Source organism: Piliocolobus tephrosceles, chromosome 6 (genome assembly GCF_002776525.5).
Source record: "Piliocolobus tephrosceles isolate RC106 chromosome 6, ASM277652v3, whole genome shotgun sequence".
NCBI lineage: Eukaryota > Metazoa > Chordata > Mammalia > Primates > Cercopithecidae > Piliocolobus > Piliocolobus tephrosceles.
In genome coordinates, this window is record NC_045439.1 from 111,817,264 (window position 1) to 111,843,854 (window position 26,591).

Below are 26,591 nucleotides of genomic sequence, written 5' to 3' on the forward strand. Positions count from 1 at the left end.
CGTGGAATCCGGGAAACCGCAACAGACTGTACTTTGCTCCTGTATTTCAGGAATAACTGTCGCTAACCTGCCTCTGTCCTCTGTGTGTATGAAGTACACACAGAGGAGCAGTTCATTCTTTTGTAAAGGGATTGGTGGACTTTGTTCGAGATGCCATTTCAAAGGAAATGAGAAAAAAGAAAAACTAAGACCTGCGCTGTAAAGCATTATATAGATTTATTACAGCTACTTCACATTTTAAAGAGTGCTACAGTGTCTCGGTAGGAGGCAGGAACCCGAGTTCCTCGTTCAGAAACAGGGTTGGAAACAGTGTGTCGATGGACATCAAGTGGCTGTCATCTGCCTGGTCTCTCAAGCATCGAGTGGGATCAGTTGAGGGCTGAGCAAAAGTGGGGACTGGGAAGATGACGAGAAAATATAAGTTTTCGGTAGATTGTAGAGGCCGAAGTCAGACTGAGGTGTGAACAGTGTGAAGGAGCGGTTGAGAGCCTCAAGGCGTGGAAGGCATAAGGGTTAGAGGCGAGGTTGGCGAGATGCGGGTTCTGGTGTCTGAGGACCTATTGGATTTCGGGCCGTGTGTCCCTCAGCGTCTAGATTCCTGCTTCGTAGGTGAGGAGACACTGCATGTAGCATGTCCACCTCAGAGACTACCACTTACGAGCCTACCCATCATTATTTTTGGTGGCAAGGAGCTGCTAGTTTCCCGTAAGCAAAAGCCGCGGAAGAAAATGGTGGGATCAAGACCCGCCCCCGTCCCCGCCCCTTTTCGCTCCTGCTCCGCCCCTTCCCCGCCTTCTACCTGCCCCTCAGCTGTGGTCGGTCTGCGCCGGCGCGCAAGGGGGACTCGGAAGTTCAGACGGAAGTGGCGTCAGGGGTGCTATAGGGACCGGACCTGCAGTGTAAACAGAGACGCTGCAAATCGCTTGTGGATGGTGTAGGTCGCTGCAGGCCACCATGAACCGGCTTCCGGATGATTACGACCCCTACGCGGTTGAAGAGCCTAGCGACGAGGATCCAGCTTTGAGCAGGTGGGCCCCTGCCCCACCCTGGCCCCCGAGGATTTGTGTCGAGGCCTGGCTTTGGTCGCCTCACTCGTTGCGCCTGCCGAGCCTATGCAGACCCTAGCGGCTCGGGAGCCTGTCGTGCCTCACTGTCACTTGTGCGAGGCCAGAGGGCTTTCCTGATGGGGTCACGCAGCCCCGGGGGAGGCGGGGCCGATGTCGCCTGTAGGAAGAGGGATATTCCGGAATCACGGGGGACCGCGTGTAAATCTTCAAAAGCAATGAGATCGAAACTTACCTCTACAGCTTAGTAGCAGAGTGACGGAAGGCAAGTCACTTATCCTCGATTACTCACCTGTAAAATTGAACTATAATAACGTATAGTTGTATAACATATATAGCACAGCGTAACACACTACGTTTGTTGTGAGGCTCACAGGACTTAATGTGAAGTGTCCATCTTGAAGACTAAACTGCCATAAACAGAAATAAGGGAATGCTGAATAGCCTTTTTTTTTCTTAACGGGGACTGTTTTATGCTTGCTCTGAGCAACAGTGGGAAATCATAAGGTCCTTGTCTTCCAGAGGCTTATAGTATAATAAGGATAATAAGATAAAGTAGGTATATCTTGGCAGTGCATTGTAGAAAATATTGACCTGAGATAGTCACAGAAGAAGGTTCGTGGTATTTCAGAAGGGTGGTCTTTATTCTACCAGGGAAACTTGAAGCTATTTTGCCAAGAGATTTCCACACAAATTTAGTTATTTCCTAAGCTGTCAGCAAATCCTATTCTTAAACTTTAAAACATTCATTCTGTCCAAAGAAGCTTTCTGTAAAGCTGTGCTTTCATTAACAACGTTGGCTAGGTGTGGTGGCCCAACGTAGTGAGACCTCATTTCTTAAAAAAAGAAAAAAAATATCAAAAGAACAATGTTTCCTCATATTGTCATGGGGAGACATTGGATGCATGGGAAATCAGACTGCTGTTAAGATTTCTTTTGTGGGGAGTGAGGATGGATACCAGGATTCCCTGTGAAAAAGAGTTTCAGTTAATGGGTCCTGTCTGTGAAAGGAGATATATATATGTCTTATTTATTTATTTATTTATTTATCTATTTATTTTGAGACAGAGTCTCACTCTGTCAGCCAGGCTGGAGTGCAGTGGTATGATCTTGGTTCACTGTAGCCTCCACCTCCTGGGTTCCAGCAATTCTCCTGTCTCAGCCTCCTGGGTAGCTAGGATTACAGGCACGAGCTACCACACCCGGCTTGTTTTTTGTATTTTTAGTAGAGACGGAGTTTCACCATGTTGGCCAGGCTGGTCTCGAACCTTAGGCGATCCACCCATCTCAGGCTCCCAAAGTGCTAGGATTACAAGGATGGGCCACTGAGCCCGGCCTGTTGTATCATTTCTTTAAGGAAGCTTTATAATCCTGTGACAGTTGCCACTGGTAAGGTAACTGTAAAGATAAATATTATAAAAACATAACAGTGTTATCAGACAATATTGCCTGTTGAAGGCTCTGAGCCAAATGGTTATTATTTTGAAAAGGGAGATTAGTGTTAGAGAGGTATCTGTCAGGATTTAATTTTACACTATTCATAAACTAATACATTGTAGCCTGTTACTGTTTCACAGTAGCTGACCGAAGACATGAGACTCCTGGGTCAAAGATAAGACCACACATAGCACAGCAAGCAGCATGAGCATCATGTTTGTGTGGCTTGCTCTTGCTTGTCAATCCTACAGGTATTATGCTGACAGTCCTAGAAGAATGCTGCACATTCAGTGGGTTGGCATCGTGGCTAAAGAATACTTGAGCTTGGAGAATCCACCTCTTTCATGGCAGACCGTAAATACACCTGCTCTTTGTCCTGGAAGGAGACATTATCTCATTCCTCAAGGTTGTTTGCTGCAGACACAATCCTGAGAAATGGCTGGAGTGAACAGTGGTCAGAACCTTGCATTCTTGGCATACTTAACTTGCATATCCAGGGTCCGTGATGTATTATTGCCTTTCCTAGTAGTGCTGAAAACTGAGACTTTGGTTGAAATAATCAAAAGAATTGAAGAAAATTTGTAGAAAAAATAACTCTCACTTTGTGATTCAGTTTTTTAAAATTAAACATTTTATTTTGAAGTTTTTGTAGATTCACATTCAGTTATAAGAAATAATACAGGTCTGGTGCAGTGGCTCACACCTGTAATCCCAGCACTTTGGGAGGCCAAGGCAGGAGAATCACTTGAACTCAAGAGTTCAAGATCAGCCTGAGCAACATGATGAAATCATGTCTCTACCAAAATTACAAAAAATTAGCTGGGTATGGTGGTGCATATCTGTGGTGAGGGTGGGAGGGTGAGGCAGTTGGTTGGCTTGAGCCTGGGAGGCAGAGGTTTCAGTGAGCCAAGATGGCACCATTGCACTCTAGCCTGGGCAACACAGTGAGACCCCCATCTCAGAAAAATAATAATAATAATAATACAGAGAGATCCTGTGTACCCTTTCTCCAGTTTCCTCCAGTGTTAACATACTACAAAACTATAGTGCAATATCACAACCAGGATATCAATCTATTTATATATCTATCTATGTATTTTTTGAGATGGATTCTGAATCCTGAGGCAGGAGAATTGCTTGAACCCAGGAGGCGGAGGTTGCAGTGAGCAGAAATCATGCCACTGTACTACAGCGTGGATGACAAGAGCGAGACTATCTCAAAAAACAAACAAACAAACAAACAAACAAAAAAAAAAAACCAGCCTGGGCAACATGGCGAAACCCTATTTCTACAAAAATTAAAAAAAAAAAAGACTGGGAATGGTGGCATGTGCCTGTAGTTCCAGCTACTGGGGAAGCTGAGGTGGGAGGATTGCTTGAACCGGGGAGGTGGAGGTTGCAGTGAACTGAGATCATGCGATTGCACTCCAGCTTGGGTGACAGAGTTGAGATACCATCTCCAAAAAAAAAAAAAAAAAGATTGGAAATATGCAGAACTGGCCTATGAAGTGAGAATAGCTGTATGTAATATACAAGTATATCAAATGAAACCATGTAATACTTAAAATTGTTGTTGGACAGTGAGATGCTGGGAGTTTTAAATTATTTTAATTTTTAAATATTCATATTCTTTTTGATTTAAATGTATACTAGCTCTGAGGATGAAGTGGATGTGCTTTTACATGGAACTCCTGACCAAAAACGAAAACTCATCAGAGAATGTCTTACTGGAGAAAGTGAATCATCTAGTGAAGATGAATTTGAAAAGGAAATGGAAGCTGAATTAAATTCTACCATGAAAACAATGGAGGACAAGTTATCCTCTCTGGGAAATGGTAAACTTTTGGTTCAATTTTATATATATTTTTGTAAGCTCTATAAGGGCAGGAACCTTATTTGTGCCCTTCTGTGTCCCCAGCACTTTCAATAGGTGCTCAATAAATATTTATTGAATGAAGGAGTAAATGTATTTGGCGGTCTGAGCTAGAGTCTTCTTTTTCTCGTTTAAAAAAGTTATTGATTTATTTATTACTTTAGGTTCAATGTCTCATTCTGTCACCCAGGCTGGAGTACACTGGCATGATCGATCATAGCTCACTGTAGCCTAAAACTCTGGGCTCAAATGATCCTCCCACCTCCGCTTCTTGAATAACTGAGATTACAGGCATGTACCACTGTGCCCAGCTAATTAAAAAAAAAATTTGGCACGGGCACGGTGGCTCACACCTGTAATCCCAGCACTTTGGGAGGCTGAGGTGGGCGGATCACAAGGTCAGGAGATGGAGGCCATCCTGGTTAACACAGTGAAACCCCGTCTCTACTAAAAATACAAAAAATTAGCGGGGCGTGGTGGCAGGTGCCTGTAGTCTCAGCTACTCAGGAGGCTGAGGCAGGAGAATGGCATGAACCCAGGAGATGGAGCTTGCAGGGAGCCGAGATCATGCCACTGCACTCCAGCTTGGGTGACAGAGCAAGACTCCATCTAAAAAAGAAAAAGACCGGGCACGGTGGCTCATGCCTTTAATCCCAGCACTTTGGGAGGCCAAGGTGGGCGGATCACGAGGTCAGGAGATCGAGACCATCCTGGCTAATACAGTGAAACCCCATCTCTACTAAAAATACAAAAACTTAGCCGGGCATGATGGCGAGTGCCTGTAGTCCCAGCTACTTGGGAGGCTGAGGCAGAAGAATGGCGTGAACCCAGGAGGCAGAGCTTGCAGTGAGCCAAAATAGCGCTACTGCACTCAAACCTGGGAAATAGGGAGACTCCGCCCAAAAAAAAAAAAAATTTGTAGTGACCAGGTACAGTGGCTCATACCTGTCATCCCAGCACTTTGGGAGGCCGAGGCGGGTGGATCACCTGAGGTCAGGAGTTTGAAATGAGTCTGGCCAACATGGCGAAACCCTGTCTCTACTAAAAATACAAAAATTAGTTGGGTGTGGTGGCACGCACCTGTAGTCCCAGCTACTCGGGAGGCCAAGGCAGGAGAATAGCTTAAACCTGGAAGGCGGAGGTTGCAGTGAGCCGAGATTGTGGCACTGCACTCCAACGAGGGTGACGGAGTGAGACTCCATCTCAAGAAAAAAAAAAAGAGGCCGGGCTTGGTGGCTCATGCTTGTAATCCCGGCACTTTGGGAGACCGAGGCCGGTGAATCACGAGGTCAGGAGTTCGAGACCATCCTGGCCAACACAGTGAAACTCACCTCTACTAAAAATATAAAAATTAGCCAGGCGTGGTGGTGCGCACCTGTAATCCCAGCTACTCAGGAGGCTGAGGCAGGAGAATCGTTTGAACCCAGGAGGCAGAGGTTGCAGTGAGCTGAGATCGTGCCATTGCTCTCCAGCCTGGGTGACAGAGCTAGACTCCATCTCAAAAAAAAAAAAAAATTGTAGAGACAGCGTCTCACTATGTTGCCCAGGCTGGTCTTAAACTCTTGGTTCAAGTGATCTTCCTGCACTGGCCTGCCAAGGTGCGGGGATTACAGGTGTAAGCTACTGTGCCTAGCCTGGAGTTTTCTTTGATGACTGTCTTGTGTTCTTGGAAAGAGATGAGTTAATACTGTTTACTTGCATAATTTTATTTTGCAGTTTTTACCCTAGAGTTAAAAGACACACAAACTTACAGAAGTATTTTTAGGGTTAGATGGCACTAAAATGTGTCAGATTTAATTATGTATCATCACAGATTCCTGTTTCATTTTAGTGAGTAATGAAACATACTTCATTTTGATACTTGGTCTTTATGTAAAATTTACCTGACCTGAAAACTGGTTTGTGAAAGTAGAACTCTTCGACTGGGCGCAGTGGCTCACGCCTGTAATCCCAGCACTTTGGGAAGCCGAGTTGGGTGGATCACGAGGTAAGGAGCTCAAGACCAGCCTGGCCAACATGGTGAAACCTCGTCTCTACTATAAATACAAAAAATCAGCCAGGCGTGATGGCAGGTGCCTATAATCCCAGCTACTCAGAAGGGTGAGGCAGGGGAATCACTTGAACCCAGGTGGCAGAGGTTGCAGTGAGCCAAGATCGTGCTATTTTACTCCAGCCGGGGCAACACAGTGAGACTCAGTCTCAAAAAAAAAAAAAGGAAGGACTCTTCAGCATTGATTTCCATGTTGATATGCTATGTATTAGCTGGAAAGATCGGAAAGCATGTAAAAATATAATAAAAACTAAAGCTGATGCTAACTAAGGAATTAGGGATATGGGCATATGATGATGTAAGTATAGGTAGTGTCATGGCCCTGGGCACAATTGAGGAGAAGAATGTGTCCTTGACTCATTCCTCCTGACTTCCTGTAGGGTTTTTACCCTTTTCCTGCTAATGTTTCTTAGAACAAAATGTTTGTTCTATGTTCTGCATAGTATATTGCATGACTGAAAGGTAGAGAGATGTGTGCTGGTAGCCTGAAAATATGGCTATTTTATTTAATGAGATTTGTGGGAAGGGAGAGAGAAGAATTTCCTCTCAAGATTTGGAACATTTTAAGGAGGGCCAGTTCTCTGTAACTGTATAGGGCATAGACATCGAGTAAGTCACTGATGTGAAAATATTTCACCATCAAATGAGATTGTGAATGAGTTGATATTGCTTTGAGGTGATGGAAGAGTATATGGAGTTTTTCACCTTGTGAATTATGTATGATTTAGTCTGTAAACTTTACTTCTGGTTTGAATAGGATCTTCCTCAGGAAATGGAAAAGTTGCCACAGCTCCGACAAGGTACTACGATGATATATATTTTGATTCTGATTCTGAGGATGAAGACAAAGCAGGTGAGTAGCCTATTCACCAGGTTTAGCAGTTATATTTTATAAAAAAGGGTTTACCTAACAATTATTGGATGTTAGGATTTCCCTCTGAGTTTGGTCTTTTAAGAAATTACGGCTGGGCATGGTGGTTCATGCCTGTAATCGCAGCACTTTGGGAGGCTGATGCAGGCAGATCACCTGAGGTCAGGTGTTTAAGACCAGCCTGGCCAACTTGGCAAAACCCTGTCTGTACTAAAAATACAAAAATAAGCCAGGCATGGTGGTGCACGCCTGTAGTCCTTGCTACTTGGGAGGCTGAGGCAGGAGAATCACTTGGACCCGGGAGGCAGAGGTTGCAGTGAGCCGAGATTGCACCACTGCACTCCAGCTTGGGCAACAGAGTGAGACTGTCTCGAAAAAAAAAAAAAAGTAAATTGGATGCCGTTTATGTGAAAACAAAAGCAGGATTGATTAATAAGAAAAGCTGGGGGCCGGGCATGGTGGCTTAATGCTTGTAATCCCAGCACTTTGGGAGGCAGATGTGGGCAGATTGCCTGAGGTCAGGAGTTTGAGACCAGTCTGGTCAACATGGTGAAACCCCATCTCTACTAAAAATACAAAAAAATTAGCCGGGCTTGGTGGTGTGCACCTGTAATCCTGGCTACTTGGGAGGATGAGACAGGAATTGCTTGAACCAGGGAGGTAGAGGTTGCAGTGAGCTGAGAGTGCACCACTGCACTCCAGCCTGGGCAACAGAGCAAGACTCCATCTCAAAAAAAAAAAAAAAGGCTGGAGATGCAAGCATGTGAAGACATGGCACCAACAGTGGTGCTGCTTGGGTGTACCTAGGAAGTAAGAGAAAGTGTATCTCAACTCAATACCTCCCCTCCTCAGGGCTCTTGCCCCCTCTTCCTTTAGGTTGCCTGTAGCAGCAGTATTTGTTTTCATGCCTGCAAATAGTTTCTATGTTTCCATCCTCCTGCAGATTTTTTTTTTTTTTTTTTAGACGGAGTCTTGCACTGTCACCCAGGCTGGGGTGCAGTGGCGCTATCTCGGCTCACTGCAAGCTCTGCCTCCAGGGTTCACGCCATTCTCCTGCCTCAGCCTCCTGAGTAGCTGGGACTACAGGCAACTGCCACCACTCCCGGCTAATTTTTTGTACTTTTATTAGAGATGGGGTTTCACCGTGTTAGCCAGGATGGCCTGGATCTCCTGACCTCGTGATCCACCCGCCTTGGACTCCCAACTTTTTTTTTTTTTTTTTGAGACAGAGTTTTGGTCTTGTTGCCCAAGCTGGAGTGCAATGGCGCCATCTTGGTTCACTGCAACCTCTGCCTCTCAGATTCAAGCAATTTTCCTGCCTCAGCCTCCTGAGTAGCTGGGATTACAGGCTCCTGCCACCACGCCCGGCTAATTTTTTGTATTTTTAGGAGAAACGGGATTTCACCATGTTAACCAGGCTGGTCTCCAACTCCTGACCTCAGGTGATCCATCTGCCTCAGCCTCCCACAGTGCTGGAATTACTGGTGTGAACCACCATGCTCGGCCTCCTCTTGCAGAATTTTGCTTAATGCGTTGCTTTTTAATCAGCCTCTGTGTTCTTCAAAATTGAATTTTTGTAAAATTTAAGCAAAGTTGAACATAACGAGCTAAAACTAATTATTTCAGTAATTACACTGAAATATTCAAGTAACAAATTTCTGTGGTAAACAACAATATTATACTTTTATGCATTATTACTTAAATATTGACCTGCTAGAATGTACGTGTTTATTTATTTATTTATTTTGAGATTGAGTCTCGCTTTGTCACTCAGGCTGAAGTGCAGTGGTGTGATCTCAGCTCACTGCAAGCTCCTTCTCCCGGATTCATGCCATTCTCCTGCCTCAGCCTCCCGTGTAGCTGGGACTACAGGCGCCCACCACCATGACCGGCTAATCTTTTGTATATTTAGTAGAGACGGGGTTTCACCATGTTAGCCAGAATGGTCTCGATCTCCTGACCTTGTGACCTGCCCACCTCAGCCTCCCAAAGTGCTGGGATTATAGGCGGGAGCCAACCGTGCCCAGCCTTGTTTATTTATTTTTTAGGCAGAGTCCCACTCTGTCACCCAGGCTGGAGTGCAGTGACACAGTCTTCGCTCACTATAGCCTCTGCCTCCTGGGTTCAAGTGATTCTGGTGCCTCAGCCTCCCTGGTAGTTGGGACTACAGGTGCACGCTACTGTACCTGGTTACTTTTTGTATTTTTAGAAGAGACAGGGTTTTGCCATGTTGGCCACGGTGGTTTGAAACTCCTGATCTCAGGTTGTCTGCCCACTTTGGCCTCCCAAAGTGCTGGGATTACAGGCATGAGCCACCACTCCCTGCCTGCTAGAATACATTCAAAAAGTCTAGTGTGTGTAGATGGCCATAGTTGTTTTTTTTTTTTTTTTTTTTTTTTTTTTGTAGAGATGGGGTCTTGCTTTGTTACTTAGGCTGGTGTCGAATTCCTGGCTTCAAGCGATCCTCCCAAAATGCTGGGATTACAGATATAAGCCACTGTGTCTGACCTCATACTGTTTTTTTTTTTTTTTCAATTCACTTTTGAAATATTTTTGTTCTAATTTTAGTAGCATTTTATATATGAGAATGCGTGGAGAATTCATACATCAAAAATAATTTATATTCTTGGCTCGTTTTGAGTGGCTCTTTTGAGTTTCTGAATTCTCATTGTTTGAACTTAGTCTTTGAGATACCATTTTGGGTAAATACACAATTTTTGCCTCCTTTGTCGTTTTAATGCTTTGTTAGTTGGAGAAGAACTTTATTTTTTACATTGTTGTTGAATTTTTTACTTTTTTAGAGATAAGTCTCACTCTGTCACCCAGGCTCCAGCAGTGCAGTGGTGCAATTATAGCTTACTACATCCTCAGACTCCTAGGCTGAAGCCATCCTCCCAGCTCAGCTTCCCTAGTAGCTAGGACTGCAGGTGTGCCTGGCTAATTTTTAATTTTTATTTGTGTAGAGATGGGGTCTTGTTATGCTGGCCAGGCTGGTTTTGAACTCCTGGCCTCAAGTGATCCTCTTGTCTCAGCCCCTCAAAGCTCTAGAATTATAGGTGTGAACTACCGCACCCCACCTGGACAAGCACTTGTTTAGATGAAGGGTTTTTTTAACTTTTGTTTTTTTGAGACGGAGTTTCGCTTTTGTTGCCCAGGCTGGAGTGCAATGGCGCAATCTCGGCTCACCGCACCCTCCACCTCCGGGGTTCAAGTGATTCTCCTGCCTCAGCCTCCTGAGTAGCTGGGATTACAGGCATGCCCCACCATGCCTGGCTAATTTTGTAGTTTTAGTAGAGACAGGGTTTCTTCATGTTGGTCAGGCTGGTCTCAAACTCCCAACCTCAGTTGATCTTCCCCCCTTGGCCTCCCATAGTGCTGGGATTACAGGCGTGAGGCACTGCGCCTGGCCTCTGACCTTTTTTAACTTTTTTTTTTTTTTTTGGAGATGGAGTTTTCGCTCTTTTACAGAGGTTGGAGTGAAGTGGCATGATTTCAGCTCACTGCAACCTCTGCCCCACTACCCGGGTTCAAGTGATTCTCCTGTATCAGCCTCCCAAGTAGCTGGGATTATAGGTGCCTGCCACCACGCCTGGCTAATTTTATATTTTATTTTATTTTTTTTCTTTTTCGTTGAGACGGAGTCTCGCTCTTGTCACCCAGGCTGAAGTGCAGTGGCATGATCTCGGCTCACTGCAACCTCTGCCTCTTGGGTTCAAGCAATTTTTCTGCTTCAGGCCTCCAAGCAGCTGGGATTACAGGTGCCCGCTACCATGCCCAGCTAATTTTTGTATTTTTAGTAGAGACAGGTTTCACCATGGTGGCCAGGGTGGTCTCAGACTCCTGACCTCAGGTGATCTGCCCGTCTTGGTGTCCCAAAGTGCTGGGATTACAGGCGTGAGCTACTGCACCTGGCCCTAATTTTGTACTTTTAGCAGAGACGGGGTTTTGCCATGTTGTCCAGGCTGGTCTTGAACTCATGACGTCAGGTGATCTACCCACCTTGGCCTCCCAAAGTGCTAGGATTACAGGTGTGAGCCACTGCGCCTGTCCCTTTTTAAACTTTTTAGGGAAAATATAAATAAATGTGTAGCTTGGGAAATGAGACTCTTCATTTAAAGAAGTGTGAACTTGACACATGATTCTTAGCCATATCCTAACATTTTCAAAATTAGTACAGGTGACCAAGAAAAAAAAGAAGAAACAACACAAGATTCCAACAAATGACGAATTACTGTATGATCCTGAAAAAGATAACAGAGATCAGGCCTGGGTTGATGCACAGAGAAGAGGGTAAGAACTTAATGTTTAGAATCTTTAGAAAAAAATGATTGAAAGATGATTTTTACTACATTCACATTTTGAATATAAATGTATATGTTTACACAGACACATACATACAAACAAAAAAGTTTGAGGAAAAAAACTGCTTAATAGTTTATTTTGAAAATAACCAGCAAATTTTAGTGAGACAATTATTTTTTTTTAATTTTTAATTTTATATTTTATTTTATTTTATTTTATTTTATTTTATTTTATTTTGAGACAGAGTCTTGCACTGTCACCTGGGCTGGAGTGTGGTGGTGCGATCTTGGCTCACTGCAACCTCCGCCTCCCGGGTTCAAGAGATTTTCCTGCCTCAGCCTCCCAAGTAGTTGGGATTACAGGCGCCTGCCACCACGCCCAGCTAATTTATTGTATTTTTAGTAGAGACAGGGTTTCATCATGTTGGCCAAGCTGGTCTCAAACCCCTGACCTCGTGATTGACCCACCTCGGCTTCCCAAAGTGCTGGGATTACAAGCGTGAGCCCCAGCACCCGGCCCGACAATTGTTTATTTTTTAAAAAAACTCGTTGAATTCAGGCTGTGTTAGTCGATCTTTCCTTCAAGAAAAACTGACCTTTTTTTTTCAGATGCCGTTTTAAATTACTTTGAGATTAAGAGTTTATGTGGATGAGCCAGGGTGATGGCTCATGCCTGTAATGCCAGCCACTTTGGGAGGCTGAGGCAGGTGGATCACCTGAGGTCGGGAGTTTGAGACCAGCCTGGTGAACATGGTGAAATCCTGTCTCTACTAAAAATACAAAAATTAGTGGGGCCATGGTGGCACACACCTGTAATTCCAGCTACTCAGGAGGCTGAGACGGGAGAATCGCTCGACCCTGGGAGGTGGAGGTTGCAGTGAGCTGAGATCACGCCACTCCACTCTGGACTGGACGACAGAGTGAGACCCTGTCTCAAATAATAAAAAGCTTTTGTGGATGAAGAGTGGATTTAGCAAATTGTTTTTTTTAACTAGTTACAAATTTGATTTTTAAAAATTGAGATGAGGCTGGGCATGATGGCTCAAGCCTCTAATCCTAGCACTTTGGGAGGCCAAGGCGGGTGGATCACTTGAAGTCAGGAGTTCAAGACCAGCCTGGCCAACATGGCAAAACCCTGTCTCTACTAAAAATACAAAAATTACCTGGGTGTGGTGGCATGTGCCTGTAATCACAGTTACTCTGGAGGCACAAGAATCGCTTGATCCCAGGAGGTGGAGGTTGCAGTGAGCTGATATTGTACCACTGTACTCCAGCCTGGTTGACTGAGTGAGACTGTCTCAAAAAAAAAAAAAAAAAAAAATTAAGATGAGGCTACTCTAGGTACACTGCTATGGGGTATGCCTGCTCTGAAAGGAGCAGTTAAAATTTTTTTTTGAGATGAAATTCACATAACGAAATTGCCCACTTTAAAAGTGAACAATTTAGTGGCATTTAATACCATTCACAGTGTTGTACAGCCACCACTTTTATGTGGTTTCAATGATTTTCATCATCCTAAAAGGAAACCCTGTACTGTTAGGTAGTTTCCCTACCCTTCCCCTCAGCCCCTTGGCAGCCACTGATATGTGCACTGTCTCTGTGGATTTGCTTATTTTAGATATTTCATATGAATGGGATATTATATACTATGTGACCTTTTGTATCTGGCTGCTTTCACTGGGCATAGTGCTTTTGAGGTTCATCTACATTTTATCATATGTCAGTACTTCTCTACTTTTTATGACTGAATAGTATCCCATTGTATGTCTATATCACAATTTGTTTATCCTTTCATTCACTGAGGGATGGATATTTGTGTTGTTTCCACACCCTTCGCCCCCACCTTTTTTTAAGAGATGCCTGGGCTGGAGTGCAGTGGTGCAGTTATAGCTCACTGTATCCTCAAACTTCTGGGCTCAAGCACTCCTCCTGCTTCAGCTTCCTGAGTAGCTGTGACTGTAGGCACACACTGCCTCCCGGGTTCAAGCACTCCTCCCACCTCAGCCTTCCGAGCAGCTGGGACTATAGGCACACACCGCCTGGCTAATTAAAAATTTTTTTTTTAGTGGCGAGGTCTAGCCATATTGCCCAACGTGATCTTAAACTCCTGGCCCCAAGTGATGTCTTCATCTCCTGTGCTGGCATTACAGGTGTGAGCCATTGTGCCAGGCCATTTTTTTTTTTTTTTTGAGATGGAGTTTTGCTCTTGTTGTCCAGGCTGGGGTGCAAATGCAATCTCAGCTCACCGCAACCGCCTCCTCCCAGGTTCAATCGACTCTTCTGTTTCAGCCTCCTGAGTAATTGGGATTACAGGCATGTGCCACTGCGCCTGGCTAATTTTGTATTTTTAGTAGAGATGGGGTTTCTCCATGTTGGTCAGGCTGGTCTCGAACTCCTGACCTCAGATGATCCGCCCAGCTTGGCCTCCCAAAGTTTTGGGATTACAGGTGTGAGCCACTGCACCCAGTCTTCTTTTTTTAAATTTAAAGACAAGGTCTTGCTCTGTTGCCCAGACTGTAGTGCAGTGATGCTATCATACCTCTATGCAGCCCTGAACTCCTGGGCTCAAATGATCCCCCTGCCTCAGTGTCCTGAGTGCATATTTGTTTTTTTTGTTTCTAATTTAATTTTTAATAGACACGAGGTCTTGCTATATTGCCTAGGGTGATTGATCTTAAACTCCTGGGCTCAAGCAATCCCCTCCTGCCTTGGCCTCTTAAGTGCTGAGATTACAGGTGTGAGCCACCATGCCCAGTTTATGCTTATTTATTTTTCTTTTCTTTTCTTTTTTTTTTTATTTTCTTATAGAGACAGGGTTTCACCATGTTGCTCAGGCTGGTCTCAAATTCATAGGCTCAAGTGGTCTGCCCACCGTGGCCTGGGATTACAGGTGTAATTCTAGCCTGGCTCTATGCTTGTTTTTGTTTTTGTTTTTTTGGGATGGAGTCTCGCTCTGTCGCCCAGGCTGGAGTGCAGTGTCACAATTTCGGCTCACTGCGACCTTGACCTCCACCTCCTGGGTTCAAGCAGTTCTCTGCCTCAGCCTCCCAAGTAGCTGGGATTATAGGCATCCGCCACCACGCCCAGTTAATTTTTGTATTTTTAGTAGAGACGGGGTTTCACCGTGTTGGCCAGGATGGTCTCAATCTCTTGACCTCATGATCCACCCACCTCGGCCTCCCAAAGTGCTGGGATTACAGGCGTGAGCCACCACTCCTGGCCTTGATACATTATTATTAATCAAAGTCCATAATTTTAAAAAATTTCCTTAGTTTTTATGTACTGTTCCTTTTCTGTTTGAGGATCCCATGTAGGATAGTACATTACTTTTAGTTATCATGTCTCCCTAGGCTCTTCTTGACTATGTCAGTTTCTTAGACTTTCCTTGTTTTCAGTGCCCTTAATTACTTTGAGGAGCACTAATCAGGTTTGTGTAGGAGGCCCCTCTGTTGGAATTTGTCTGTTGTTTTCTCTCATAATTAGGATGGGATTATGGATTTTTATGAGTGAGAACATAGAAGTAGAGAGCCATTTTTATCACATTGTATCAAGAGTACCTGAGTTTTGTGTGTTGATGTTGACCTTGATCACCTTGTTGACCAGCGTTAACTTTCTCTACTGTAAAGTTAGTCTTTACCCACCTTACCATACTGTACTCTTTGGAAGGAAGTCACTGTGTCCAATCCAGACTTAAGGACTAGGGAGTTATACTCCACCAGTGTGAGGGAAGAGCATATTTATAGATTATTTAGAATTCTGTGTGGGGATTTGTCTGTTTTCCCCCATTTATTTATTTATTCAGTACATTTATATTAGCATGGACTAGTGGGTATTTATTTTATACTTTGGGTTGTATTCCAATACTGCTTTATTTTGCTCAGTTTGTTTCAGCTTTGGCAATTGGTGACTCGTTCAGTTGGCTCGTGTTTCCCTTTGTCATAACCACCTCACTGTTTTGTTTTTGTTTTCTTGAACTTCTTTTCTGGCACTAAAAGATGCTCCAGGTTCATCTTGTGTTCCTCATTCCTAGAATTTGCCATTTCTCTGAAGAGTACTGGTTCTTTTTATTGGAAAATGCCACTAGAAACCAAGATCTGGTTTTAATATGTTTTTCTCCCCACTTTCTTCTTCTGTTCTAGTTACCATGGTTTGGGACTACAGAGGTCACGTCAACAACAGCCTGTTCCAAATAGTGATGCTGTCTTGAATTGTCCTGCCTGCATGACCACACTTTGCCTTGATTGTCAAAGGTAATGGATGAAGGACACATACACACACATTTTGTTTAAATCAGAAACAGACTTTTCTTTCTTGAAGACAGAGTCTCGCTCTGTTGCCCAGGCTGGAGTGCCGTGGCACAATCTCACTTCACTGCAGCCTCTGCCCTGTGGGTTCAAGTGAGTCTCCTGCCTCAGCCTCCCAGGTAGCTGGGATTACAGGTGGCCACCACCATGCCTGGCTAGTTTTTGTGTGTGTATATATCTAGATTTAGATCTATCTATATATGTAGATCTAGATCTAGATATATATGTTTTGTTTTGTTTTGTTTTTTTGAGATGGAGTCTCACTCTGTTGCCCAGGCTGGAGTGCAGTGGTGCAATCTTGGCTCAGTGCAACATCTGCTGCCCAGGTTCAAGTGATTCTCCTGCCTCAGCCTCCCAAGTAGCTGGGATTACAGGTGCCTGCCACTACATCCAGCAAATTTTTGTAGTTTTAGTACAGACAGGGTTTCACCATTTTGGCCAGACTGATCTTGAACTCCTGACCTTGTGATCCACCCGCCTTGGCCTCCCAAAGTGCTGGGATTACTTAGGTGTGAGCTACCACAGCCGGCCTTATTTTTGTATTTTTAGTAGAGACAGAGTCACACCGTGTTGGCCAGGTTAGTCTCGAACTCCTGACTTCAAGTGATCTGCCCACTTTGGTCTCCCAAAGTGTTGGGATTACAGGCGTGAGCCACTGTGCCCAGCCCAGAAATAGATGGGTACTCAGGAATTCTGATAAGGTTCTGTACTTATATTCTTGGTGCTGTGTGATTAGTCTTTATGCAATTAATTTTGGTTATATATAGTTCTATTAAAAGTAGCTTTTATACTTTTAAAGCCGGGCACAGTGACTCATGCCTGTAATTCCCAGTACTATGGGAGGCTGACGCAATCACTTGAGCCCAGGAGTTTGAGACCAGCCTAGGCAACATAGTGATACCTCGTCTCTACAAAAAATAAAAATATAAAAAATTAGCTGAGTGTAGTGATGTATGCCTGTAGACCCAGCTACTCGATAGGCTGAGGTGAGAGGATGGCTTGAGCTCAGGAATTCAAGACTGCAGTGGGGTATGACCACCATTGCACTCCAGCATGGGCAACAAAACAAAGGTGAGATCCCCATCTCTCAAAAAAAAAAAAAAAAAAAGATTCTTTTCTAGTGCAAAATAGCAGCATAGAAGCAAACTGGCTTTCCTTCCACCTGTAGAATACCAAAACCAAATATACAGCACTGAAGCTATCACCACCAGTATCCCAGATCGCAGTATAAGGAGGAGATAGTTTCTAGGGCCACGGAGAACTGAAAAAAACTTAAAGCAGACAGTAAGAGAATTGTTCTTCCATATCTGCTTATCCTTCTCCACAATCTGCCTGGCACCAAGTGAGCAGAAGAATTCCCCTGAGCTCATGATTTTTACATTAGAAAAAGTGAGATTGAAGTGTACAACCAGCTTCTTTATCTTTTTGAGTTCTCTGGTAAGAGATTTGTTCCTGCCTCAACCCAAAGGAAGCACTGAGAGTGGCTGAAGGAAAAAATATCACTGAGGATAGCCAGAGACAAAGAAGGATAGGCAAAGACAAAGCCAGGTCCCAAGTGTGAACCCTTAGCCAGTGTTCCCATCCTACTGGGATATCCCTATCCTCTTTGGGACCCACCTGCGGCTTCATTTGGAACAGGCAGCACTCTCAGTGTTTACTAGAACTGTGGCTTAAAGTGCCATCTAGTGCCAAAAAGGAAGCAGTGACATAGTGGGAAGAAAGAAGAAAGAATATCAACATGCAAATTGCAAATTACAAAGTATCTCTAGGTAAACATAACTAATAACCAAAAAAAGCCAAGCAGAGAAGACTGGAATAAATAACTAATCCTTCAATACAAAGACACACATTTACATCCACAAGACACAGTAGCAAATGGAACCATGACCTCTTCAAATGGATAAAACAAGGAATCAGTGACTGACCCCAACAATACTATGATATGTGAACTCTCTGACCAAGAATTCAAAATAGCAGTTTTAAGAAAATTCTCCAAGACAGCCCAGACAATTCAGAAATTTATCAGAGAAATTTAACAAAGAGATCGAAATAATTTTTAAAAAAATTATGGGCACAGTGGCTCATATCTGTAATCCCAGTACTTTGGGAGGCCAAGGTGGGAGGATGGCTTGAGGCCAGGAGTTTGAGACCAGTCTGGGCAATATAGTAAGACTCTGTCTCTACAGAAAATGAAAAAACTTAGTTGGTGTGTTGGCATACGCTTACAGACCCAGCTACTTTGGAGGCTGAGGTGGGAAGATCACTTGAGCCCAGGAAGTCGAGGCTGCAGTGAGTCATCATTGTACCACTGTATTCCAGAATGGGTGGCAGAGTCAGACTCTGTCTCTAAAAGAAGAACAAAATAAAATACAACAGAAATCTGGGAACTCAGACGGGCGCAGGGGCTCACGCCTGTAATCCCAGCACTTTGGGAGACCAAGGCGGGCCAATCACGAGGTCAGAAGATCGAGACCATTCTGGCTAACACGATGAAACCCCCTCTCTGCTAAAAATAAAAAAAATTAGCTGGGCATGGTGGCAAGCACCTATCATCCCAGCTACTTGGGAGACTGAGGCAGGAGAATCGCTTGAACCCGGGACGCAGAGATTACAGTGAGCCGAGATCATGCCACTGCACTCCAGCCTGGGCGATGGAGTGAGACTCCATCTCAAGAAGAAAAAAAGAAATCTGGGAACTCTGAGAAATACATTTGCTGAACTAAAAAATTCATTAGAGGCTCTCAACAGCAGAAAGGATCAACAAAAGAATCAGTGAGCTTAAAGATATACTGTTTGAAAATGCACAATCAGAGGAGAAAGAAAAGGAATGAAGATCTCCTACAAGATATAAAATATTACCTTAAAAGATTAAATCTAAGAATTGGTACTCAAGAGGGAGTAGAGCAAAAGCAAGGGGTAGAACGCTTATTCAAAAAAATAATAGCAGTAGCTGGGGATGGTGGCTGACACTTGTAATCCCAGCACTCTGGGAAGCGGAGGTAGGTGGATCACCTGAGGTCAGCAGTTCAAGACCAGCCTGGCCAACATGGTAAAACCCTGTCTCTACTAAAAATGTAAACAAATTAGCTGGGTGGGGTGGTGCATGCCTGTAATCCAAGCTACTTGGGAGGCTGAGGCAGGAAAATTGCTTGAACCCAGGAGTCGGAGGTTGCAGTGAGCTGAGATCACACCATTGCACTACAGCCTGGGCAACAAGAGCAAAACTTGGTCTCAAAAATAATAATTATGATAATAATAGCAGAAAATGTTCCAAAACTTGAGAAGAAGATATTTATGGCCAGAGAACACCAAACACATTTGACCCAAATAAAACCACCCCCAGGCATATAACAATAAAACAATAAAACAGTCCAAAGGTTATGGACAAACAGGATCTTGAAAGGAGCAAGAGAAATGAAGCAAATAACATAAAATAGCTACAGTTCATCTGGCAACAGACTTCTCAATGGAAACCCTACAGATCAGAAGGGAGTGAAATGAAAAAAAAAAAAATGCCAGGCTGGGTGTGGTGGCTCATGCCTGTAATCCAAACGCTTTGGGAGGCTGGAGTACATCACTTGAGGCCAGGAGTTTGAGACAAGCCTGGCCAACATGGTGAAACCCCTTTGTACTAAAAATATTAAAAAATTAGCTGAGCGTGGTGGGATTTGCCTATAATCCCAGCTATTTGGGAGGCTGTGGCACGAGAATTGTTTGAACCTGAGAGGCACAGGTTGCGGTGAACTGAGATTGCACCACTGCATTCCAGCCTGGCGGACAGAGTGAGACTCTGTCTCAGAAATAAAGGGCTGGGCATGGTGGCTCACGCCTGTAATCCTAGCACTTTGGGAGACAGGGCCGGGTGGATCACCTGAGGTCAGGAGTTCAAGACCAGCCTGGCCAACATGGTGAAACTCTGTCTCTACTAAAAATACAAAAATTAGCTGGGCGTGGTGGCACGTGCCTGTAATCCCAGCTACTGGGGAGGCTGAGGCAGGAGAATTGCTTGAACCAAGAGGTGGAGGTCGCAGTGAGCCAAGATCACACCACTTCACTCCAGCGTGAGTGACAGAGTGAGACCCTGTCTCAAAAAAAAAAAGAAAAAAATAGAGAAAAGAAAGAACTGGGCCAGGCATGGTGGCTCATGCCTGTAATCCCAGCACTTTGGGAGGCTGAGGCAGGTGAATCACCTGCGGTCAGAAGTTTGAGACCAGCCTGTCCAACATGGTAAAACCCCATCTCTACTAAAAATATAAAAAATTAGCCGAGCGTGGTGGCGGACACCTATAATCCCAGCTACTCAGCAGACTGAGGCAGGAGAATCACTTGAACCAGGGAGGTGGAGGTTGCAGTGAGCCAAGATTGTGCCACTGCACTTCAGCCTGGGCAACAAGGGTGAAACTCTGTTTCAACATTAAAAAAGAAAAGAAAAGAAAGAAACTTGTTATATCTGTAAGATTTTTTTTGTGAGCTTCATGATAACCATAATGCAAAAACCTATAATAGATTCACCAAAGTCAAAAAGCAATGGATTAAAACATACTACCAGAGAAAATCACTTAATCACAAAGGAAGACAGTAAGGAAGGGAAGAGTTACAAAACAACCAGAAAATAAGTAGCAAAATGCCAGTAGTTGTATTAGTCTGCTCTTGCACTGCTATAAGGAAATAACTGAGACTGGATAATTTACAAAGAAAGTGGTTTAATTGGCTCACAGTTTCACAGGCTGTATAGGAAGCATGGTTGAGGAGGCCTCAGGAAATTTTTTTTTTTTTTTTTGAGAGGGAGTCTTGCTTGTCACTCAGGCTGGCGTGCAGTGGCACAATCTTGGCTCACTGCAACCTCCATCACCCAGGTTCACGCAATTCTGCTGTCTCAGCCTCCCAAGTAGTTGGGACTACAAGCACACACCACCACTCCTGGCTAATTTTTGTATTTTTAGTAGAGATGGGGTTTCACCATATTGGTCAGGCTGGTCTTGAACTCCTGACCTCAGGTGATCCACCTGCCTTGACCTCCCAAACTGCTGGGATTACAGGTGTGAGCCAGCACACCTGGCCAGGAAACTTTTAATGATGGCAGAAGGCAAAGGGGAAGCAGGCATATCTTACATGGCCAGAGCAGGAGGAAGAGAGACAGGGAAGGTGCCACACACTTTTAAACAATCAAATCTTGTGAGTACTCACTATCACAAGAGCAGCACGAGGGGAAATCTGCCCCCAAGATCTAGTCACCTACCATCAGGTCCTATCTCCAATGTTGGAGATTACAATTTGACATGAGATTGGAGCAGGGACACAAACCTAAGCCATATCAGTAGCAAATCCTTACTTATCAGTAATAACACAATGTGAATGGACTCACTTCTCCAAATAAAAGGCAGACAGTGGCTGAATGGATCAAGAAACAAGACTCAACTGTATGCTGCCTAGAAGAAACTTACTTCACTTGTAAGGACACATGGACTGAATGTGAATGGGAAAAGATATTTCATGCAACTGGAAACCAGTATAGGAATAGCTGTCCTTAAAACAGACTATAAATCAAGGACTGTAAAAAGGAAACAAAGAAGTTCACTATTTAAAGGGGTCAATTCAGCCAGAGGAATTTATATAACAGTATAAATATCTATGCAGCCAACATTGGAACTCCCAGGTACATAAACATTAATAGATCCAAAGGGGCCGGGCACAGTGGCTCACGCCTGTAATCCCAACACTTTGGGAGGCCGAGGTGGGAGGATTACCTGAGGTCAGGTGTTGAAGACCAGCCTGGCCAACATGGTGAAACCCCATCTCCAAAAAATACCAAAATTAGCTGGGCATGATGGCAGGTGCCTGTAAGCCAGCTACTTGGGAGGCTGAGGCAGGAGAATCGCTTGAAGCTGGGAGGTGGAGGTTGCAGTGAGCCGAGTTTGTGCTATTGCACTGCAGCCTGGGTGACAGAGTGAGACTCCATCTCAAAAAAAAAAAAAAAAAAAAAAATCTAAAGGGAGAGACACAATTCAGTATTAGTATTGCAATACAATAATAGTAGGGGACTTCAACACCCCACTCTCAGTAATGGACAGATCATCCAGATAGAAAACCATAAAGAAACATCAGAGTTAAACTACACAGTAGACCAAAGAAGCCCAACTGACATTTATGGAACGTTTCACCCAAATAATCTAATGATATACCAAAGAACTAGAAAAGCAGGACAGACCAAATCCAACGTTAATAGAAGGAAAGAGGCCGGGCATGGTGGCTCACACCTGTAATCCCAGCACTTTGGGAGGCTAAAGCAGGTGGATCACGAGGTCAGGAGTTTGAGACCAGCCTGACCAACCTGGTGAAACCCCATCTCTACTAAAAATACAAAAATGAGCCGGGTGTGGTGGCATGCACCTGTAATCCCAGCTACTCAGGAGGCTGAGGCAGGAGAATCGCTTCAACCCGGGAGGCAGAGGTTGCAGTGAGCCAAGATCGCACCATTGCACTCCAGCCTGGGCAACAGAGTGAGACTCCATCTCAATAAATAAAAGGAAAGAAATAATAAAGATCAAGGCAGGAATGAATGAAATTGAGACCCCAGGAAACCCAAACAAACAAGCCAGAAGATTAATGAAATTAAAAGTTGACAAATTTAAAAGATACAATTGGCAAACCTCTTAGACTAAGAAAAAAAGAGAGAAGGCCCAAATAAATTAGAAACAGAAAAGAAGGCATAACAACTGAGACCACAGAAATACAAGGAATCAGGCTAGGCGTGGTGGCTCATGCCTGTAATCCCAGCACTTTGGGAGGCCGAGGTGGACAGGTTACCTGAGGTCAGGAGTTCGAGACCAAACTGACCAACATAGTGAAATCCTGTCTCTACTAAAAAACACAAAATTAGCCAGGCATGGTGGTGCATTCCTGTAATCCCAGTTACTTGGGAGGCTGAGGCAGGAGAATCACTTGAACCTGGGGGGCAGAGGTTGTGGTGAGCTGAGATCACACCATTGCACACCAGCTTGGACAAGAGTGGAACTCCATCTAAAAAAAAAAAAAGAAATACAATTGGCCAGGTGTGGTGGCACACGCCTGTAATCCCAGCACTTTTTGGGAGGCCAAGGTAGGCGGATCACGAGGTCAAGAGATTGAGACCATCCTGGATAACACGGTGAAACCCCATCTCTAATAAAAATACAAAAAAATTAGCTGGGCATGGTGGCAGGTGCCTATAGTCTCAGCTACTTGGGAGACTGAGGCAGGAGAATGGTGCGAATCTGGGAGGCGGAGCTTGCAGTGAGCCGAGATCGCACCACTGCACTCCAGCCTGGGCGACAGAGCGAGACTCTGTGTCAAAAAAAAAAAAGAAATACAAAGAATCATTAGACACCACTACAAACAATTATATGCCAACAAATTATAAAACCTAGAAGTAAATAAATTCTGAACACATACAGCCTACCAAGATTGAACCATGAAGAAACAGAAAAACTCAACAAACCAATAATGAGTAATGAGATCAAAGCCATAGTAAAAAGCCCCTTATCAAAAAAAAAAAAAAAAAAGCGGCCGGGCGCGGTGGCTCAAGCCTGTAGTCCCAGCACTTTGGGAGGCCGAGATGGGCGGATCACAAGGTCGGGAGATCGAGACCATCCTGGCTAACACGATGAAACCCCGTCTCTACTAAAAAATACAAAAAACTAGCCGGGTGAGGTGGCGGCGCCTGTAGTCCCAGCTACCCGGGAGGCTGAGGCAGGAGAATGGTGTGAACCCGGGAGGCGGAGCTTGCAGTGAGCTGAGATCCGGCCACTGCACTCCAGCCTGGGTGACAGAGCGAAAATCTATCTCCTGGGACAATCCGTAAAAAAAAAAAGGCCCAGTACCTGATGGCTTAAAGAGCTAATACCAATTGTACTCAAATTTCAAAAAAAAAAAAAAAAAAAAAAAATTAAGCAAAATATTGGAATACACATTTCTCAAAAGAAGACATAGAAATGGCCAACAAGTATATGAAAAAATGTTCAACATCACTAATCATGGATGGAAATGGACATCATGGAAATGGAAATCAAAATCACAATGAGCTATCTCACCCTGTTTAGAATGGCTTTTATAAAAAAGACAGGGAATATGGGATGCTGGTGAGGATGCAGAGAAAGGGGACCCTTGAACACTGTTGGTGGGAATGTAAATTAGTATAGCCGCTATGGAAAACTGTATGGAAGTTCCTCAAAAAACTAAAAATAGAACTACCATATGATCCAGCAATTCTGCTACTGGGTATATATCCAAAAGAAAGGAAATCAATATATCAAAGCAATATCTATACTCTCATGTTTATTGTAGCACTAGTTACAATAGCCAAAATACTTACCTAAGTGCCCATTGATCAGCAGGATGAGTTATAGTTTAAAATAATCTATTGTAGAAAAAAATATTGTATATTTCACAATAGCTAGAAGAGAATAATTCAAATGTTTCTGGCATAAAGAAAAGATAAATATTGGCTGGGCATGACGGCTCATGCCTGTAATCCCAGCACTTTGGGAGGCTGAGGCAGGCGGATTACCTGAGGTCAGGAGTTCAACACCAGCCTGGCCAACATGATGAAACCATGTCTCTACTAAAAGTATAAAAATTAACTGGGCATAGTAGCACGTGCCTGTAATCCCAGCTACTCAGGAGGCTGAGGCAGGAGAATCGCTTGAACCTGAGAGGTGGAGGTTGCAGTGAGCTAAGATCACAACATTGCACCCCAGTCTGGGTAAGAGTGAGACTCTGTCTTAAAAAATAATAAATAAATAAATAAATAAATATTTAAGGTATATTAATGGATGGTATCCATTAATGGTATAATGGATCTCTCAATTATACTGATTTGATCTTTACAAATTATATGAATATGTTAAATTATCATATGTACCCCCTGAAAATATGTGCATCTATGATATATCGATAAAAATTTTTATTTAAAAAGTAGCTTTTATAATAAAGCACTTGCCAGTGCTAATAAGGATTTGGTGAAACTGCATATGTGTTGTGCAATGATGTAATATCTTAAAAGGCAAACTATATCTCTACTCATACAGCACTTCTGACACCAAATGTGTAGAGCTTCCACCCCCCCCATATCAAGCAATTTTCAATTTTCTGTGGACATGGAGTGTCCTACAATATAATTCTGACTCTACCTGGAGTTAGTGCAGAACCCACAGGTTGAGATCAGTCTTATTAAGACTGCCCCCACCACTTCAGATGACATTGCAAGTAGGAGGTCCCTAGGTTACCCATGCCTTTTATCCAATTGGCCTGTAAATTAGGGGTTCTTTTTTTTTTTTTTTTTTGAGACAGGGTCTCACTCTGTCACCCAGGCTGGAGTACAGTGGCACCGTCTCCGCTCACTGCAACCTCCGCTGCCCAGGTTCAAGCGATTCTCATGCCTCAGCTTCTCAAGTAGCTGGGACTACAGGCGTGTGCTACCATAGTCTGTTAATTTTTTTTTTTTTTTTTTTTTTTTGAGACGGAGTCTCGCTCTGTCGCCCAGGCTGGAGTGCAGTGGCTGGATCTCAGCTCACTGCAAGCTCCACCTCCCGGGTTTACGCCATTCTCCTGCCTCAGCCTCCCGAGTAGCTGGGACTGCAGGCGCCCGCCACCTCGCCCGGCTAATTTTTTGTATTTTTTTTTTTAGTAGAGACGGGGTTTCACTGTGTTAGCCAGGATGGTCTCGATCTCCTGACCTCGTGATCCGCCCGTCTCGGCCTCCCAAAGTGCTGGGATTACAGGCTTGAGCCACCGCGACCGGCCAACTCTGTTAATTTTTGTATTTTTAGTAGAGATGGGGTTTCACCATATTGGCCAGGCTGGTTTCAAACTCCTGGTCTCAAGCTATCTGTCCACCTCGGCCTCCCAAAGTGCTGGGATTATAGGCATGATTTTGTCTTCTATTAGTAGCCTTATAAGTGGCTGTCTTAGTATATCTTCTGAATCAAGTTAACTGAAAATAAATAATGATACGGGTTGTCGATTTGTTCTAGGAACTAATGAGTAACCACTTGTAGTTTATTCTTATTACCTGGCTTGAGGTTTATGATGATTTGTAACAATTTTTTACTGTACATATGAGCCTTAAGCATTTTGCATAGAAGTTAACAAAGACTTTGTTTATGAGATAAGGTCTTTGTACTTAAGTTGCCTCTCTTCCAATTAAACCATAACACGGGGTTCCTATATTCAAAAGTTTCTTCATGATCTAATTGGCCCTGGTGAAAATTATGTTCCATATTAATGCAAGGTTCTAATACAATGGAGTAATTTTTTTTTAATGAAAATTTTATTTAAAGTTTGGGGAAATGATTTAAGACTCCTAAGAGTGTTCTTTTTTTTTTTGAGATAGAGTCTCATTCTGTCACCCAGGCTAGAGTGCCGTGGTGCAATCTTGGCTCACTGTAACCTCCACCTCCCAGGTTCAAACGATTCTCCTGCCTCAGCCTCCTGAGTAGCTGGGATTACAGGCATGTGACATCATGCCTGGCTACTTTTTGTATTTTTAGTAGCGATGGGGTTTCACCATGTTGGTCAGGCTGGTCTTGAATTCCTGACCTCGTGATCCGCCCGCTTCGGCCTCCCAAAGTGCTAGGATTACAGGTGTGAGCCACCGCGCCCAGCCTTCACCGGTGAGTGTTCTTTAAGAAAACAGTTTAGGTTGGGTGTGGTGG

General features: G+C 44.0%; 1 protein-coding gene across 2 annotated transcripts in view; it reads left to right on the forward strand.

The window, feature by feature from the left end:
• Positions 1-831: 831 nt before the first annotated feature.
• Positions 832-26,591, forward strand: part of EAPP (E2F associated phosphoprotein) — a 28,266-nt gene continuing 2,506 nt past the window's right edge. Inside the window, exons 1-5 of one of the 2 annotated variants that reach the window (XM_023227266.2) lie at positions 832-1,028; positions 4,155-4,336; positions 7,182-7,277; positions 11,468-11,585; positions 15,736-15,846. In XM_023227266.2, the coding sequence (XP_023083034.1) occupies positions 955-1,028; positions 4,155-4,336; positions 7,182-7,277; positions 11,468-11,585; positions 15,736-15,846 (581 nt within the window). In that variant the 5' untranslated portion in view covers positions 832-954. Of the gene's footprint in view, positions 1,029-4,154; positions 4,337-7,181; positions 7,278-11,467; positions 11,586-15,735; positions 15,847-26,591 lie in introns of those variants that run through there. The other variant, XM_023227267.1, reaches the window with a different exon arrangement.